The sequence below is a fragment of the Babylonia areolata genome, chromosome 2, assembly GCF_041734735.1.
Source record: "Babylonia areolata isolate BAREFJ2019XMU chromosome 2, ASM4173473v1, whole genome shotgun sequence".
NCBI classification, from domain to species: Eukaryota; Metazoa; Mollusca; class Gastropoda; order Neogastropoda; family Buccinidae; genus Babylonia; species Babylonia areolata.
The window spans coordinates 31145992-31163876 of NC_134877.1; the positions used below are offsets into that span (position 1 = coordinate 31145992).

At 37.8% G+C, this 17885-nt stretch overlaps 1 protein-coding gene across 2 annotated transcripts in view; it reads left to right on the forward strand.

Moving 5' to 3' along the window:
* The first annotated feature begins 357 nt into the window (after positions 1–357).
* Positions 358–17885, forward strand: part of LOC143300215 (cytosolic purine 5'-nucleotidase-like) — a 40691-nt gene continuing 23163 nt past the window's right edge. Inside the window, exons 1-4 of one of the 2 annotated variants that reach the window (XM_076613786.1) lie at positions 358–619; positions 4278–4426; positions 11760–11833; positions 12197–12314. In XM_076613786.1, coding sequence (XP_076469901.1) covers positions 4293–4426; positions 11760–11833; positions 12197–12314 — 326 coding nt within the window. In that variant the 5' untranslated portion in view covers positions 358–619; positions 4278–4292. The remainder of the gene's footprint in view (positions 620–4277; positions 4427–11759; positions 11834–12196; positions 12315–17885) is intronic. The other variant, XM_076613796.1, reaches the window with a different exon arrangement.

The window sequence follows — 17885 nt, forward strand, 5'->3', positions numbered from 1 at the left end:
GAGAGAGAGAGTGTGATGCCCATTATATGCAGCAACAAAGTCCGGAATAACCGTGAGAAAGAAAGAGAGCGTGAACCGCAGACTTCAACTGTTCGAGTTGGCAGGAGCGAAAAATCGTTCTTGTTTCTGTTTTGATAATGGTCAAGGTCATAGCGTATTTTTAGAAAGAAAAGCGATGCACTATTTCTGCCGTTATCACCACAACATTGTGTTATTCTTCCGAGAAATAATAAGAAAATAAAGACAGGCATGTGTATATAAGAGGAATCCTGACATAGTTTGAAAGCAAAGACAATACTACTATATTTTCTTATTTGTTTTGACGCGGAATTTACATAAAAATGCGTTGTTAAATAAATACTGCGCCGTTACCTGTGATATTCATGCGCCTCAGTCAGCTGTCGAGCAGCAGACGAGAAAATCTTGACTGACCCAGAGCGAGAGACGACGCGAACTCGGAACTGAGTTTTCTGGGTTTACCCGTACGTATTTTGTTCAGTATACAGTGCAACGGTAGCCTAAGTCGAATCGAAGAAGCCATTGAGCGATCATTATCACCGTTTTCGACTGCCCGGGTAGCCTGCTTGGAAAACAAGGACAAAGGCAAGGAAATGAAAAAGTAAGTGGATCGATAGCAGACTTTGCAGCATTTTATTCAGCAGAATTTGTTGCCCAAATTTCTGTTTGAGAAACCAAGTCTGTTTTTGAAAACATCTTGGAATGGCTCCAACATCTTCTTCCCCTATACAACCTCTTGTCTCTTTCGTCATCAATGAATCAAATGAATACGAAACAAAATAACACACTGTTACACTTACAGTGTTAGCATATTGAAATTGAAAAACCAGGATTAAGTATTTTACTTGTGGGTATTTTTCACACAAAAGAAGGAATAAAAAATAAATAATAAGTTTCCAAACCTTTTGTTGGTTATGTATGTTTTCTTTCCGTTTGAACAAAAATCATGTTAAGACCTCCCCGCCCCCTTTCTGGATTGATAGACTAAAAAACTAAAATCTGTTTTTGTCACTTCCAGATTATAATTTTCGTCAGAGGCACATGTACGCTTGTGTGTATGTGTGTGTGTGTGTGTGTTTCACTGAGGTAAACAAAAATTTATCGTAATTCTTTTTCTGTTTTTTCTGTATTTTGAGAACACTAGTGATAAGAAACTCTAGGGAGAGCTGGACAGTTCAAGGTCTTCAGAGAAGAAGCCCCCCTCAGTCAAGTGTTTTTGCCCTTATATAACTCCTTACACTCTAAGGGGGCCAGGCCCCACCCAGGTCATGACTCTGGGATGCCATTGTATTGCCGCCTTTTTTTTTTTCCCCTGGTCCTCTGCAGGTTCAAACCCGCACCTCCAGGGTGGTCGCCACTTGTTTTGGTATTTCTTTTTATCATAACAGATTTCTCTCTGTGAAATTCGGGCTCCTCTCCCCAGGGAGAGCGCATCGCTACACTACAGCGCTGCCCCCCCCCCCCCCCCTTTTTTTTTTGTTGTATTTTTTCCTGCGTGCAGTTTTATTTGTTTTTCCTATCAAAGTGGATTTTGCTACAGAATTTTGCCAAGTACAACCGTTTTGTTGCTTTGGGTTCTTTTACGTGCGCTAAGTGCATGCTGCACACGGGACCTTGGTTTATCGTCTCATCCGAATGACTAGCGTCCAGACCACCACTCAAGGTCTAGTGGAGGGAGAGAAAATATCAGCGGCTGAGCCATGATTTGAACCAGCACACTCAGATTCTCTTGCTTCCTAGGTGGACGCGTTGCCTCTAGGCCATCACTCCACTTCAGGACTGAGTCACCTTTTCTGGCAGACATTTTAACCACAGAGCCATCGTACTCCTAGTTTGAGAAGGGAAATTTAATCCTTATGAAGTTTACTTTCATTCCTCCTTGACCAGATCCAGCTGGAACTCTTTTCTGCTGATTCTGCCATTGCTTTTAGAGCCCATGTCCTCTCTCTGCCAGAAATCGACAGCTGTTTCATGAGGCTGTAGGCAGATGCGCCCACAAACCCTTTTGCACCAATCTCTATGGCGAGGGCTTTGGCTGCTGGCTAGACAAGCATACTTCTTGGTCTTGTAGATGTGGGCTTCCAACATTCTGCTTTCATATAGCACAGTGAGCTTAGTCAGAATCGCTTGTTTTGTTGCCTTGGAGTGGAGTACTATGTCAGGTCTCATGCCGCTCTTGCTGATGGTTTCTGGGTGTTTCTTCCCCTCTAGTAGGTCAGTTGTGCATTCCCAATCTTTTGCACAATCAAGCAGCCCACGTTTCCATGCTTTTGAAACTTTGGATGCTGTTCCTGGCCAGACTTTATTGCCTTCTGCCGAGTGGAACTCTACTGGAACTTTTGGTGGGGTTGGTGCTCCTTGGACAGTGCTCACCACATGTGCAATTTCTTTTAGCACTTGGTTGTGCCTCCATGTGTACCGTCCTTGGCTCAACGCTGTTTTGCATGAGCTGAGGACATGTTCCACTGTTTGTTTGCCATGGCAGATTGGGCATGCAGGGTCATCTGCTTCCCCCATTTCACCAAGTTTGTATTCAAGGGAAGGTTGTACACAGATCTTAGGATGAAGCTGATCCTCAGAGGGTCCATGTTCCACATGTCGCTCCAGCTGAGGCTCCTTTAGAGTGCATTTTACCATGCAGCAAAAACAAAATGAAAAAGAGAATAAAAGTTAAAACAGTCATATATTCTTCTTTACTGGTTTCTTCTTTTATCAGGTCAGTGTGCTCTCTGGGAAGATTTTGCATTGAAATTTGAACTGATATAGTTTTTAAATTTGAACAAATAGTTTATGATTATGATATAATTACAGTAATGTTTTTGAAAGTTTATATGTGGCAAAATTCACTTAAATATGAATTTTAATGGAATAATTTTGATGCTTGTTTTGGGGAATGTTATAAGCAGAACCTCAGCCTGATGTTTCAGAAATAATTTTAGATGATTAGAACCTGGATATGACTCAATGTCTCAAGTAAAAAAAAAAAAAAAAAAAAAAATCACTTTGACAACCAGATGCATTCATGAGTGCATTTGTGCATGTATGTGTGATAAACAGTGAACAACAATAAGTAGAGAGAAAGAGAGAGAGAGAGAGAGTGTGTGTGTGTGAGAGAGAGAAAGAGGATGAGAGAGCATTTGGTGTGTGTGTGTGTGTGTGTGTGTGTGAAAGAAGATGAGAGAGCATTTTGAAGGGACAGAGGAGTGCATGGTCACAGGACAAAGTCAGTTTCAGGTATTCTGGTAACTTGAAATGTCACCACTGACATTCAGACCAGCCCATGACTGAGAGGTCACAGTGCCCCCAGTAAAGCCCGTTATGCTTGCAAAACAGGTCATACCAGTTGTTGAAAGACATTAATGGTATCTTGTTTGTTCACACGGCTATGGTAATGTGTGTTCCTGCTAAGGTCAAGCAAGCACAAGTAGCAGTAGGCCCAGCTAGGAATTATTTGCTTCACTGCCTATAGGCTTGTTTACTGAAAACACTTAACTGATTCAAGAGAAATGTTGACTGCTCTTCCTCTCAGGTTTCTTTTTTTTTTCCTGCATCAGCGACTTAATTTGTTTTGCAGAACTTGGCTGACATATTGGAAAGTTGCCTTATCCTGGTATAATGATTACCATGCGGTAGTTTGAATTCTTGCGAAGATCCTGCTTTTGTTGGCAGAAGTGTTAAAAGGGCTGATTGTGTGACATGGTGATTGATTGCTGGTAGCAGAGTAAAACTGCACACACACTCACATGCACACACACATTTTGTGCAATGTGTGCATTGCTGCATACACATGCACCAATATAAATAAAATTCTGGAAATCCACTTGTGCGTGCATACATGAGTCACTGTTCAAGTATTTGTTTACAGAAAGTAGCTGGCTTTGAATAAGTGTCACCAAATAAAATCTCAGGACAGTTTCACAACAAGCCTTGATTGCCCTGCTCCAAGTGTTTGCTTCAGCATCAATTTTTGCAAACACTGCAGTACTCGTGTGCATGTGTGTGTGGAAATCTTGATAGATGTGTGTGTGTGTGTGTGTGTGTGTGGAAACTGCAACATTGGCACATTCTCTGCAACTGCAGATGGCAGAGAAACCAAACCATGCAAGATGGTAGCTATTGATAAAACCTGACTGTGCTGATCAAGCAATGAGCTTTATATTATGTATAAGCTGTCCATGGACTAAAGTCACAAATCTAGATTATGTGTCAGGGATTATTTCAGTTTATGAAAATGAACAGTTTGTTGTTTCTCTGTGCAGGAGTTTTGTCTGTACATGAAAGACAAGATGATGAGCCAAGCCAACACAGGGAGAATCATGAATACATCCAACAATGGGGTCCTCAATGGGGGGAACCACTCATCCAGTACTTGTGATGTCAAAGTTTTCAAACGTGAACCCCAAAGCAGGTGGGCTAACACCGTAAAAGATTGAAATTTTTGGACTGTATTTTTTTTCCATGGTTGTTTGAAGTAAATTCACTAAATTGTTATAAGATTTACGTTACATTTTTTCCCCAGTGTATCATTGTGTATCAGATCAGATTTTTTTAGTATACAGGCTGAGGACTTAAGACATTAAATATTAGAAAATACCATGAATTTAGCTCAGAACTAATGTCAGCGTATAGGTGAGACATAGGGATATTTAACTCAGAACTAATATCAGTGCATAGGTGAGACATAGGGATATTTCTAATATCACTTCAAGTGGATAGACGTTAAACTGAAGACAACATAGGGATATTGTCATTTTAAGGGCATTGCCTCTAAATTTATGCCCAAGAACTATATATGTATATATATCTTGCTTGCCATATCCTGCTTTATTTAAGCATGTGTATTTCATTAGTCTGTGTGAAATGTCTTTTGGGAAAATGAGTGTGATCCAGTATTAAAATATGTCTTTCAAAGATGCATCAGAGATGCTGTTAATTTTGAACATTTTGAGCTGTGCTATGACAACTTTTCTACAAAAGTTGAAAAAAGGGCCTTTATTTCATGTAACACTGATACTAGTAGCCTTTGACACGATAGACCATTCAATCCTTCTTTCCCGTCTTCATTTTACATTTGGTATCAACGGCACTGTTCTAAACTGGTTCAAATCTTATCTCACTGATCGATTCCAGTCTGTCATTGTTGATAATTTCCAGTCTGAACCCGTTAAAATTGAACATGGAGTCCCACAGGGATCTGTTTTAGGCCCAGTGCTCTTCACACTGTACACTGCTCCTCTCGCTGAAATTATCAACCGCCATAATGTCAGTCATCATTCTTATGCTGATGACACTCAACTCCAGAGGAGTGATACACCTGAAAAACTGTTGTCGCTCTTGCAAGAAACATCTAACTGCTTCCTGGATATTCAAAATTGGATGACTCTAAATAAGTTACAATTGAACGCGGACAAAACTGAAGCAATGATCATAGGAACTAAACAAAAACTCTCTTCCATTACAACTAATACAATCAAACTTGGCAGTACATCCATCCCTCTGTCCACTTCAGTCAGGAACCTCGGCGTTGTCCTTGACAACACACTGTCCATGCAAACATTTATCAATCAGACATGTCAATCCTGCTACTGTCAACTGCGGCGCATCAGTTCCATCCGGAAATATCTGTCCACTGACGCAACATCTAGACTTGTCGTTTCTCTCATTCTCTCTCGCCTTGACTACTCTATTGTCTGGTTTGCCTGCTTCATCCATTCAGTCCCTTCAGCGCATACAAAATTCTGCTGCCCGACTCGTCCTCAGAAAGAAAAGATCTGAGCACACCACTCCTCTTTTGCAACATCTCCACTGGCTCCCTGTCTCACACCGAATAAAGTACAAGATCAGCACTCTATGCTACAAATGTATTCACAAATCAGCCCCTTCCTATCTCTGTGGCTGCCTTCACCTCTACACTCCATCTCGCTCACTACGATCAGCTTCGGATCCACTCCACTTACACATACCCAGATTCAAACTCTCGACTGTTGGCCACCGTTCTTTCTCTGTCTCTGGACCTTGCAATTGGAATGAACTTCCTCTTTCGCTTCGTCAAGTCTCCACACTCAACTCTTTCAAGTCTGGCCTTAAAACCCACCTCTTCCCAAAATAGCCTCCCTTCCCTGCCTCTTCCTTGTCTTTTTAGTTTTTTTTTTTTTTTTTTTTTTTTTCAGTTTTAGAGTTATGCTTGCGTGAGAATGACTGGTGCGAAAGCGCTTTGATTTGTTTATGCACAAGATTTAGCGCTATATAAGTACCATTATTATTATTATTATTATTATTAATAGTTAATAATGATACAGAGAACTTTACAGATGACTTTCATACTAGAAATGGTACAGGTGGTCATAGTTTGCTTGTTACATGATGTCTATAGCACTGTGTTTTCTTTGAGTATTATCGTTAATCGGAATTTTATTAGAGCTGAAGAAAAATTCAGCAGATTCAATTCCTCAGTTTTTAAAGTTTCAAAGTTAATTATATTGCATTATTTTTTCAGAATTATTTTATCTGGATCCCCTAGTACGTCGTGTTACTGTTTACAGTTTATCCTGATATTGTGTATAAATGTTTGTTCTGAAATGTGATATGGAATTACAAAACACACAGATATATACACAGCATTTGTTGGTTTTGTTTCAGTTGTTTACTGCTATTTTTGACTCGCTTGTGTAAACAAAGTGAGTCTATGTTTTAACCCGGTGTTCGGTTGTCTGTGTGTGTGTGTGTGTGTGTGTCGGTGTGTCCGTGGTAAACTTTAACATTGACATTTTCTCTGCAAATACTTTGTCAGTTGACACCAAATTAGGCATAAAAATAGGAAAAATTCAGTTCTTTCCAGTCATCTTGTTTAAAACAATATTGCACAAAAAAATTAAAAAAAAGAAGCCAAATTATATGCAAACTGCATTTACTGTTATATTGATTTTTTTTTTTTTTCTCTAAACTTGACACTTTGATCTGATATTCTGACACAACAACAAGAGCAGTAATTAATGCTAGGGGAGTTAATTTGCTTTAAACTGATCTTTCTCATCTTAAACATTACATTTTGAAATTATACTCAGTACATAAAAAGCTTGTGTGTTTTACTCTCAGTGTACAGGGCTTTCACTATGTTCATTCGTCCAAGTGGTCTTTTTCGGAAAAATACTAAAATCAACACGACGAGTGGAATTTATAGATCTGTTGGCTGAGCCCTGAAGGTCATGGGCAGAAATCAGTTGTGTACACATATTTATACACATTCAAAGCGCGTGCTCATATTCTTCACGAACACGAACGACGCCATTTTGTTTCAAGTTGTTGACCTGCCCGTTCAATCCTATATTCAATGGACAATACACGATAACATGTGATGGAAAGTTGGAGAAGGAGACCGTTAAATATTTATTCAGAGAAAGATTTGTTAATGCCTCATCACTTACTGGATTATGCCCCAAACTGCCATAAAAATATCCACAGAATCAGTCGGAATTTACAGTTAAAAATTGTAAACCATGCGAGTTAACACCCATGAATTGATGAAATGAAAAAATTTCCAGTCTTGACTTTTCTCAAAATGAAATCCTTTTCACTTCATACGATGTTTAGAAGTACTTGTACTTGGCTTTACATGTTATTAGTTTAACAGAATACTAAATTTTCATATCAATTTTAAAACTGTAAAACTAGAATGAACATAAAAGAGAAATTGAATCGACCGTGTCATACTACATTCCCGGCGGGTGTAACTAAACTTGTACATCTATCTAGATCTAAAGAAAACGGCTAAATGTTGCAGTGTGATTGCGGCAATAGCCACGTCTCCTTTACCGCGGACTTGAAAAGATTTTTTTTTTTTTATTGCCCTTAAAGATTTTTTGAATGCCCAAGATACAACAGAATAATATTTAAACAGCGTTCTCACTGCGGATATCGCAATTGATTTATCGCCCTTTAAAAAAGTATGTTCAAATATGAAATTTTTGAACATTAGGTAAGGAGCCACGAAAGTGTAATGGGTAAGACAGTTTTTTCTCACCTGAACACGCGGGGTTCAAATCTGGTTAGGACTTTTTTTTTTTTTTTTCTTTTTTTTTAAACCCGAATATAATAACAAATACAGAACACATTTTAATGATTAGATTTTTTTTTGTAAGTGTATCACAAGTGAGTCTTGAAGGCCTTGCCTCTCTTGTTATTTTTTTATTCTGATAAAATAATGCAGAAGACATAGTTGGTATTTCCATCCTTCACCTGCCACTTGCAAACTGTAGTATACTAGAAAGACAGTTCCATTGTTTAAGTATTATGATCAGTTGTTGAGAATTCAGAATTGGCTCATGTGCAGTAAATATTGACTTTTTTGTGCATATATCATTATATGAAACTTGACATTTATGTAATTTAATCTGTTCTGTTATGAACAGAGTTTTAAACCTTACTTCTAATGCAAACCAGAAAGCAGTTAAGAGGTTGGATGCAACAGTGGACAGTGAAATTGAATCAGATGACATGGATTTTTGGTTGTTAATGCCTCCAAACAGTTGTGACAGTAATGATAAAATATCATATGCTTCTAGTTCTATTACATTTCATTGGGCATGGATTGTGCAGTGAACATATTACATTTAATCACTTGTAGGTGTGTCCAATGTGTTTAACTTGACTGGTCAGAATTCAGTCAGTTTTGAAGTGAGTCAGTATTCCAGTGGAAAATCAGAGAAGCAACCAGAGTTTGATTTTCATGCAATCTAGAAGGCATATTTCAGCACCTTTTCTTGACACTATCTGTGTGTGTGTGTGTCTAAATTGGTTTATCAGTCTTTTAGTTTGTTCAGAATGGAAAGTAAGCAGATAACAGTCCGACTTCTTTGCACATGTGAAACAGCATATTTTGCATTTTTTATTGGCTCATAAAAATTCTGGCTATGTAAAAATGAGTGACATACATACTTTCTATTCAAGTATGGAGGCATATAAAAGTGCTTTCAGACATCTTGATTATAATTTTGTGGACAAAAATTTAATGTATGCACGTGCGCGCGTGCGCGCACACACACACTCACCCACACACACAAATAAAAACTACCTTTGATTTTGTTATGTGGCTGTTAAGCAACTAAATGAGAAAAAGGACCCAATGACTCCAGAGGTTATTTGTGAAGTAAGGAATGAGTCATTGATAAAACACTCAGTTGTGATACATGTACATTTTCACCTTTATCATGACCTTGGTCAAGAGATAACAGTATCATTTACAACAGATGATTCAGCCAGGACAAGAAATGCAGAATTTGCAAGATAGGCGTAAAAGGAGAGAGGGTGACGGAAGGAGGGTGTGGGGGTGGAGTGAGAGAGAAATGGAATGGAGAGTAATTCTGACAGTAATATGCAAGGTCAAAATAGTGAGTGGTGGATAGATAAGAATGGAATAGGAGGGATTGGTAAAGAAGGAAGGGAGTGAAGGGATATAGAAAGAGAGAATTTGGGGAGAGAGAAAGACAGAGAGAGGGTCTGATTTAATTTTAGAACACAGGCTGAATATGATAAAACAGTTTGAAAATAGCTAACAGGAGAAAGCTGGGCAGTCAGTTTATATTTGGGTAGAGAACTGCCAGTTCCCCAGTATTGATTGGATCATGTCAGATCAATTAATTTCTGGGCAGAGAGAGCAAATCCAAATTCCACAGTATTGACAAGGTGATGAAAAGTCAGAAAATCATTGACTGGCTATACAGATTTCTATCACATGAAATGCAGTTCTTCTAAACGTATCAGTACATTAGATTGGAAAGACCTTTGCACAGTTTCAGACAAGGATTTAATTGATGCTGCTGCTTCTTAATCTTATGTTTCTTGTTCATTTTCTTTGATCTTGATCTCTTACCTGTTGAACGGAAAAGAACTATTTTTGTTCAGGTCTTTCGTTGAGGATCCACACTCATTCACATGCACACAAACATATGCACACATATCATTTAACTTGCAAAGCAAGATTGGAAAAGTTAAAGATTCCAGATGTCAGACTGATGAACTCATTTGCTTCTGAACTGTTATTACCCTTAGGGTTACAGTTGTATCAGACACCTTAGAAAATACATAATTGTAATGTTCACATTGATTTAGGTATTATAATTATGTCTGAGAATAACAATGAAGATACTGTGGATTTCTGTTCTCGAAATTGGTCCAGCTGAATTGCTTCAGTCTTAGTATCAATTTTCCTAAAAAAAAATACATCTTAAAGATCCTTAAAGCACTTCACTTCATTTGTAAGGACTTAATTTGTTCATGCAGTCATCCAATGTAAAAAAAAAAAAAATTGTGAATTAAGCTGTCTGACAGCTTAGTCCTTCCTACTATTTTGTCTGTTAGCAGAGAACTTGAATGTTCATATGTATTCACGAACATTCACACAGTCGAGCAAAATGTTTCTGTCTTACTCTTAGGTGATCAGATGAAGTTTTCTTTCCTCTTCAGTCCACCACTTTTTGATCTTAGGCTGCCAAGATGTGTGATGAATTGTAATGTGAACACAGTATGTGATGCTTAACATTACCCCAAATGCCACACATGAACATTTTGACAGGGCTGATCATTACACACAGTCACTAATATGACTTGTCTTCAGTTGTTCAGTTGTCTGCTTACATACCACATCAGCACATTGTTTATGTGGGAGAGGCATGCTGTGCATGACCACAAATAGTCCACAGACCTTTATGGTATGTCATCACTTCATCACATTTGTTTGAGCAAACTGTCAGGTAAAAGTGTATGTTCATGTCCACATTCTCTCTCTCTCTCTCTCTCTCTCTCTCTCTCTCTCTCTCTCTGTGTGTGTGTGTGTGTGTGTGTGTGTGTCTGTCTGTCATCTGTCTGTCTCTCTCTCCAAGTCTCTAACTCTTTCTTTCTCTCCCACTCCCCCCCACCACCCTCTGTCTCTCTTTCTCTACGATCTCAATGCACACTGGTTTGAATCCCACAGTTGCCATTATTTGCTCCCCTTCCACTAGACCTTGAGTGGTGGTCTGAATGCTAGTCATTTGGATGAGATGAGAAACTGAGGTCTCATGTGCAACATGCACTTAGTGCACACAAAAGAACCCACAGCCACAAAAGGGTTATCCCTGGCAAAATTCTGTATAAAAACCCACTTTAATAATTAAACAAATAAGCTTGCATACAGAAAAATAAATGGTGGCCCTCTCACTGTAGGATGCATTCTTCCGGGGGAGAGCAGCGTGAATTTCACACAGATAAATCTGATGTGACAAAAGAGTAACACGATACATTTCTCTCTCTCTCTCTCTCTCTCTCTCTCTCTCTCTCTCTCTCTCTCTCACACACACACACACACACACACACACACACAAACACACTGTTAACTTGCATTTTTATGTTTATTTGTCTATTACACCAGTAGGGTATATATATATATATATATATATATATATATATATATATATATATATATATATATATATATACAGAGAGAGAGAGAGAGAAATAGGTAGAATCTCTCTCCACCCAGGTGTGAATGAGTACCTGACCAGTTTGGGAAGGTTAAAATGGTGTAAGGAGAGGATTGAGCCTCACCTTCCTGCATGTAAAATCATAGACACGATGAATATGAATTCAATGCCCCAACAGACATAAAAGGCTATAGGACCTATAACCTTTAAGCTATGCATTAACATGGTTGTGTGTGTTCAAACTTTGCAAACTTAGATTTGGAGAAAACTTTGTTTTGATTTCAGGATATTTGTGAACCGCAGTTTGCACCTGCAGAAGATAAAATTTTATGGTTTTGACATGGATTATACACTTGCAGGTGGGTGATATATTTCATTGTCTTGAACATTTATATGTTGTTACACCATATCTATATAACTTGTATAATAGATTTATAGAGCAAACATAATTTATACTTTTTAGTAACTGAGAGAGTAAGCTTTGGTTCAGGGCAATATTTGTCTTCATTGATAGAAATTGCAATCCCATTTCCATGGTTAATTGATAGATATTAGCTTATATGTTTATCATGTTGAAGTTGATTTCTGTTGATAGAGAAATTAATCAAGTTATGTATTAAGCATAAAGTTGGTGTAAAATCTTGTGGTGATTCCATCATACTGTCAGACACTGAGTTTTAAGTTTGTCAGTGCACACATTTAGCTGTCCTGTGTTTTTTCAGTGTACAAGTCACCAGCCTATGAGTCCATGGGTTTTAACTTGTTGAAAGAGCGTCTGGTGTCCATTGGTTACCCTTCTGCCTTGAGAGAGTTTGAATATGACCCATCCTTTCCTGTCAGGTGGGTAAAGTGTTTACTGCTTTACTTCTTTGTGTTTTCCTTTTATTGTTGTTGAATTTACTGGGGTTTTTTCTTATCTATTTATTTGTTGTTGTTGTTAGTGCCACATCCTTAATTCCAGCTTGTGTCATTACTGAGCAGTATTAAAGAAAGGCCTTTTCACTGTTTATTTCTCTGTCTCTGTCAGTCTGTGTAACACACACACACACACACACACACACACACACACACACACACACACACACACACACACACTATAGTCTTTAAATGACACATATTTTTAAAAGCAGTAAATAAAGACTCTTAAGGTAATTGAAGTTAGCTGTGATCTGGCTTAATTGACAGTAACTGATTAAGTATGATGGTGGCCTTTTTCTTCGTTGTCTTCTTCTTTTTTTTTTTTTTACTTTGTGAAATGGGAAAAAAAGAAAGAAAATGAGATGCAACTCATAAGTCATATTTCCTAAATGATTCAGAAATTATAATTTTTTTATGTATCTAATCATGAATGTGTGAGAATGATAATTTGCATGATATTGCATTGCAGTATATTCTTGTCATTGCATTTATATCTTTGTCAAGTAAACATATATAAATTCAACTCTTGATGACAGTGATTATATTGGTGATTATATTTATAGCTGCAATAATCATGTATAAGCACAGCATTGTGAATGCTGAGAGTATACTCAGAGAACTGAAAGGTGATTGCTGAGTCATTGAGCAAATAGTGAAGAATGTGAATATTTGAACATTTGGTTTTATTGTTTTTGGTTTGCTGGTCAGTTGTTTTTTTCTTGGGTCATGAATATCAGTTTCAGTTCCTTTTATGATCACTAGCAGCATTTGTATAATTTAACTGTGGTCAAAGTTGATAAAGTTGAGACCAATGGCTTTAAAGCAAAGTTGCGAAATGATCTGGTGAACATTTCTCATTTATTCTTCGGTTTTTGTTTTGTTTTTTGGTCAAAGTGTAGTTTTTCCTGAAGTGGTTTTGGTGAAGGTAGTTTATTTTTTTGTTTTGTTTGTATTATTATTACCATTCTCTGATTCTGTATGTTAAAGTGATGCAAATTGTGCACGTGAATGAAAGAATACCTTGACCTATAGATCATGCTGTTATCGTGTTAATCATGATGCTTTTTTGTGCAGTTTGTACTGATCATACTTACTGTTACCAGCAGCTTGCTCTTCATTGATTTGAACCATCTGGATTTTTGTATTGATGCAAATCATCTGGCATCCTTACCTCTGTCTGTTTCTTCTGGTTTGAACCTCATTGCTCATAATTTTTCGCTGTGAAAGTCTTGCTGCCACATTCCAGGTTTCAGACTCACAGAATCTGAAAAAAAAACCGAAGAAAAAAAAAAAGCTGAAAGTGAAAGTTTTGCATCTTTTGTTGTTGTTACAAACCACCAATCTGACAGTCTCCCCAAACTTAACAGGTCATCAGCTAGCTTTGTCAGTTTGTGACATGCACAGCCTCTCCATACCCTTGCACACCTTCTGGTTGTTAACCAGCAAAACTGAATTCTTGTATCTCATTTCCAGAGTTTGAAATAATTGTGAAACAGAAACTCTGGCTTATTCACCAGCTTTCAGTGACCTCAGTCAGTGACCTCTGTTTTGTTAAGTTTGACATATATATTTATATGCATGTATGTGTGTCTGTATGTTTGTATGTATGTATGTAACATATATGTTAAATTCAAAACAAAACAGAAGAAGTGGGAGCATGATTAAGACACTCATCTACCAATACAGTGTCCGTGAAGGTCTGGGTTCAATTCCCACTCTTGCCCTCTTTACTAAGTTTGACTGGAAACATCAAACTGAACATCTAGTCATTTGTATGAAACTACAAGCCAATGTTCCATGTGCAGCACCCACTTGACGCACTAAAAAAGAACCCATGACAAAAAAAACTTTCAAAATTCTGTAGAAATCTGCTCTAATTGGTACACAAATATATATATGCATGCACTCAAGGCCTGACTAAGCGCGTTGGGTTATGCGGCTGAAATGGCGGCATCTGCCAAGCATATGTTGTGTTGTGTATATGGATTTGTCAGAACACAGTGACGCCTCCTTGAGAAATTGAAACTGAGACTGTGAATTTAAGCGTGGCCCGTTGGCAGAAACTGTTTCTGTTATCCAGTAATTTGAACGTGAGAAGAAAAAATGGGAGATTTGCCAGCAAGGCTGCTGTTTGTTTTGTGCGCATGTGTATGTGTGTGTGTGTGTGTGTGTGTGTGTGTGTGTGTGTGTGTGTGTGTGTGTGTGTTTTCCTTTGCTTTCATTTTTTCTTCTTTTTCTTTCTCTACAGGACTGACTACATGTCTGTTCCATATTATCTCTCTGTTTTTCAGTCTCTCTCTCATATTTATCTCCAGGTTTCATTCATATCATTCAATTCTGCTCTTTTCTCTATTTTGCCATACACACAGACTTTTATCTTTTCCTTTTTATACATTCCAGTATTCATTACATCAGTTCCTCTTTATTATTATTTTTATTATGTTTTTTAAAAAAACCACTGATTTAAATGTATATTTCTTGCTCATGCTTGTCAGTCTGAATAACACTTTCCTTTTACATTTACTCTGTGAAGTGACAAGAGCTGGTAAATCCAGTGACTGTCATTTGCCAAAAAGGGCCACAAATGTTATTCAGACTTAAATGTTTATTTTTGTGGTACACTGTAGATGAAAACAAACATGCAAACAAAATACTGAACGTGTGTGTATAATGTGTGTGTGTGTGTGTGTGTTTGTGTGTGTGTGTGTGTGTGAGAGAGAGAGAGAGAGAAAGAGAGAGAGTGTGTTACAGTGTATTTTATTCACTGATGCTGGTAAATCCAGTGACTGTCATTTGCCAAAAAGGGCCACAAATGTTATTCAGACTTAAATGTTTATTTTTGTGGTACACTGTAGATGAAAACAAACATGCAAACAAAATACTGAACGTGTGTGTATAATGTGTGTGTGTGTTTGTGTGTGTTTGTGTGTGTGTGTGTGTGTGAGAGAGAGAGAGAGAGAAAGAGAGAGAGTGTGTTACAGTGTATTTTATTCACGTGAAACAAATGTACATGTGTGCAGACACATGTATATGACTTCACAAGTGTGTGTGTGTGTGTTGATTTGTTTCTGTCTTGTGTGCTGCCCATTTCATGGAAGCTGCTGATATGCATCTCTATACAGTTAGTATCCCCTGCCCTCAGGTATGCAAGCCTATCATGATTATGTGCCATAATTACCAGTGTTCCTTGCTGTCAGTATACACTAGTGAGCAGTTAGGTACAGTAGAGAAGAACCCCGAGGAGCCCATTTGCTCTGACTGTTGCTGTGTGCTGTGCCAGGCAATGGTTTGTGGACCTGATGCAAACTGTCCCCAGGGGACCACAGGCGCTGAAACGTGCCCCACAGACAGAGCCCAGTGACACTTTCCAACCCACAGGTCTGGCTTGGCGGCTGGTCCATCAGTCGGCTTAGCCCTCGACTCTGTACTGCTACTACAAGGTGTAAGGGTACTGAGTACTGCTGCTCCTTACAGGGTCAAGGATCTTGCCACTGTATCACTCACTTGCTCACTCATCATTTTCTTGCCTACTTGACCCCAGCTCATATGTACACAGTTTGAGAGTACTTCTGTGCGAGAACTCGGTTCAGTGTGTATCATTTTATAAATTTACCTTCCCCCACCCTCCCTTTTCCTCCCTGGCGTGTGTGACGCCAAAGTCACAGTTAGGATTATTATAAGTCAGTTAATGGTGCTATTCCACTTTATCCTTCCTTCCACCTGAGCCCCTGTTGGATATGTTGAGGGCTATTTGATCAGGCATGCTACCCCTACCCCATTAATCATTATGTCAGTGTAGGAGGCAAACCTTTCCAATATCTTGGTCAAGAACATTATATCATGTTTGGGGGTTAGAATTGTTTTCTTCAAAAGACAGGGGCAGTGTGTAGCATGAATAGACAGGTCTGTTCTTATCAACGACTTTGCTGACTTCACTTAATTTATATTAATGACCTGAAGTGTCCTTCATTCTTCTCATGCCTCCTACATACTCCCAGAGCAAAGGCATTGTGAGGGGCGTGACATGTTTTGATACGCATTGAGAAAGGAGTCACTTTTGGAAATGTAAACTTTGGACTACATTCACACAAAAAAAAAAGAAGAAAAAAAAAGGCGTCACTGATGGAAAGGAAGATTTCAGATGACAAACCATGACCCAACACAGATGACTATTGTGAACCAGCCATGTGTCATATCTTGGTTTACTATCTGGGTCACATGGCCAGATATTAGTGAATCAGACAAAAGTACATCTGGTGTGCATACCTGAACTTGGTTTACTGTCTGGGTCACATGGCCAGATATTAGTGAATCAGACAACAGTACATCTGATGTGCTTACCTTAACTAGATGAACTGGATGTTCACATTTCAGAGAGAGTTTTTCTCCCCCAGCTGATAGTGTATTTGAATGAGATCATATAATTTTTGTTTAGAAAAAAAAAGTTCTTCTATGCTGTCAGCATCCAAAAGAGGATACTTCAAAACAAAATCATGTCCTTGGTAACAGTATTGAAGATAGTGGAAATAAATCAACAAACAAAACAGCAAAATACAGCAACATAACCAGTCAACCACACGGAATTGTTTTCCTGTTGACAGTTTAGATAGATTGTTTGTCATTATTTTTAGTATGGTTTCCATTGATTATTGTTTTTCTTTATTTTTATTCTTTTATAAAAGAAAGATGAATAACTTTCTTAATTTTGTCAAATTGATTTATAGTGAAATGATTTTGTTTGTGGAGAATTTAAGAGAATACATTTTTTAGGGGAGTGTGGGGTGTGTATTATAACTAAGGTTATAGTTTTCATAGTCTAGAAATAGAAATAAAATACAAAGTTTTTTTTCCAGTCTGAAAATAGAAAAAATACAAAGCAGGTTTTTTGTTGTTGTTTTTTGTTTTTTTGTTAAAAAAACAACCACCACCTTGGATAAAAAGATGGGAAATGACCCCAAATTTTCTAGCCATTGATATTTTTACCCTTCTTAGCAAAAATTGACTGACTCCTGTTATATTCTGATGTGAAAAGTATTTCTTTTCTTGATGATATTTTGTATTCAATTATTACATTGAATGAAGAACAGAAACACATTTCATGGACAATAGAAAGCAAACAATGCAATAGAAAGGGGCAAAAAAAAAGAAGAAAAAAAAAGAAACTGTATAACAGACAACACTGTTGCTTAAGAAACTGGTTCCAGCATGTAATGAGCATTTTATGTGGAAATATCAACTTTGACAATGTCATAGACATGTGCCTTATTAATCATTGTTATTATTTTTGAAAAATATTTCTTGCTGGGGGTTCATTTTGCACAGACCCTCTGACAAATATCATGGGTCATAATGTGATATCTGAATTCGGAGAAAAGATCAACTGACACACACTATTACTGGATGAATTTTTGTAACAGTCTTCTAAAGATATGTGGGACATGATTTTTGACATGAATCTAGTATTGCACCACCATCACACCCTGAAATGCCTTT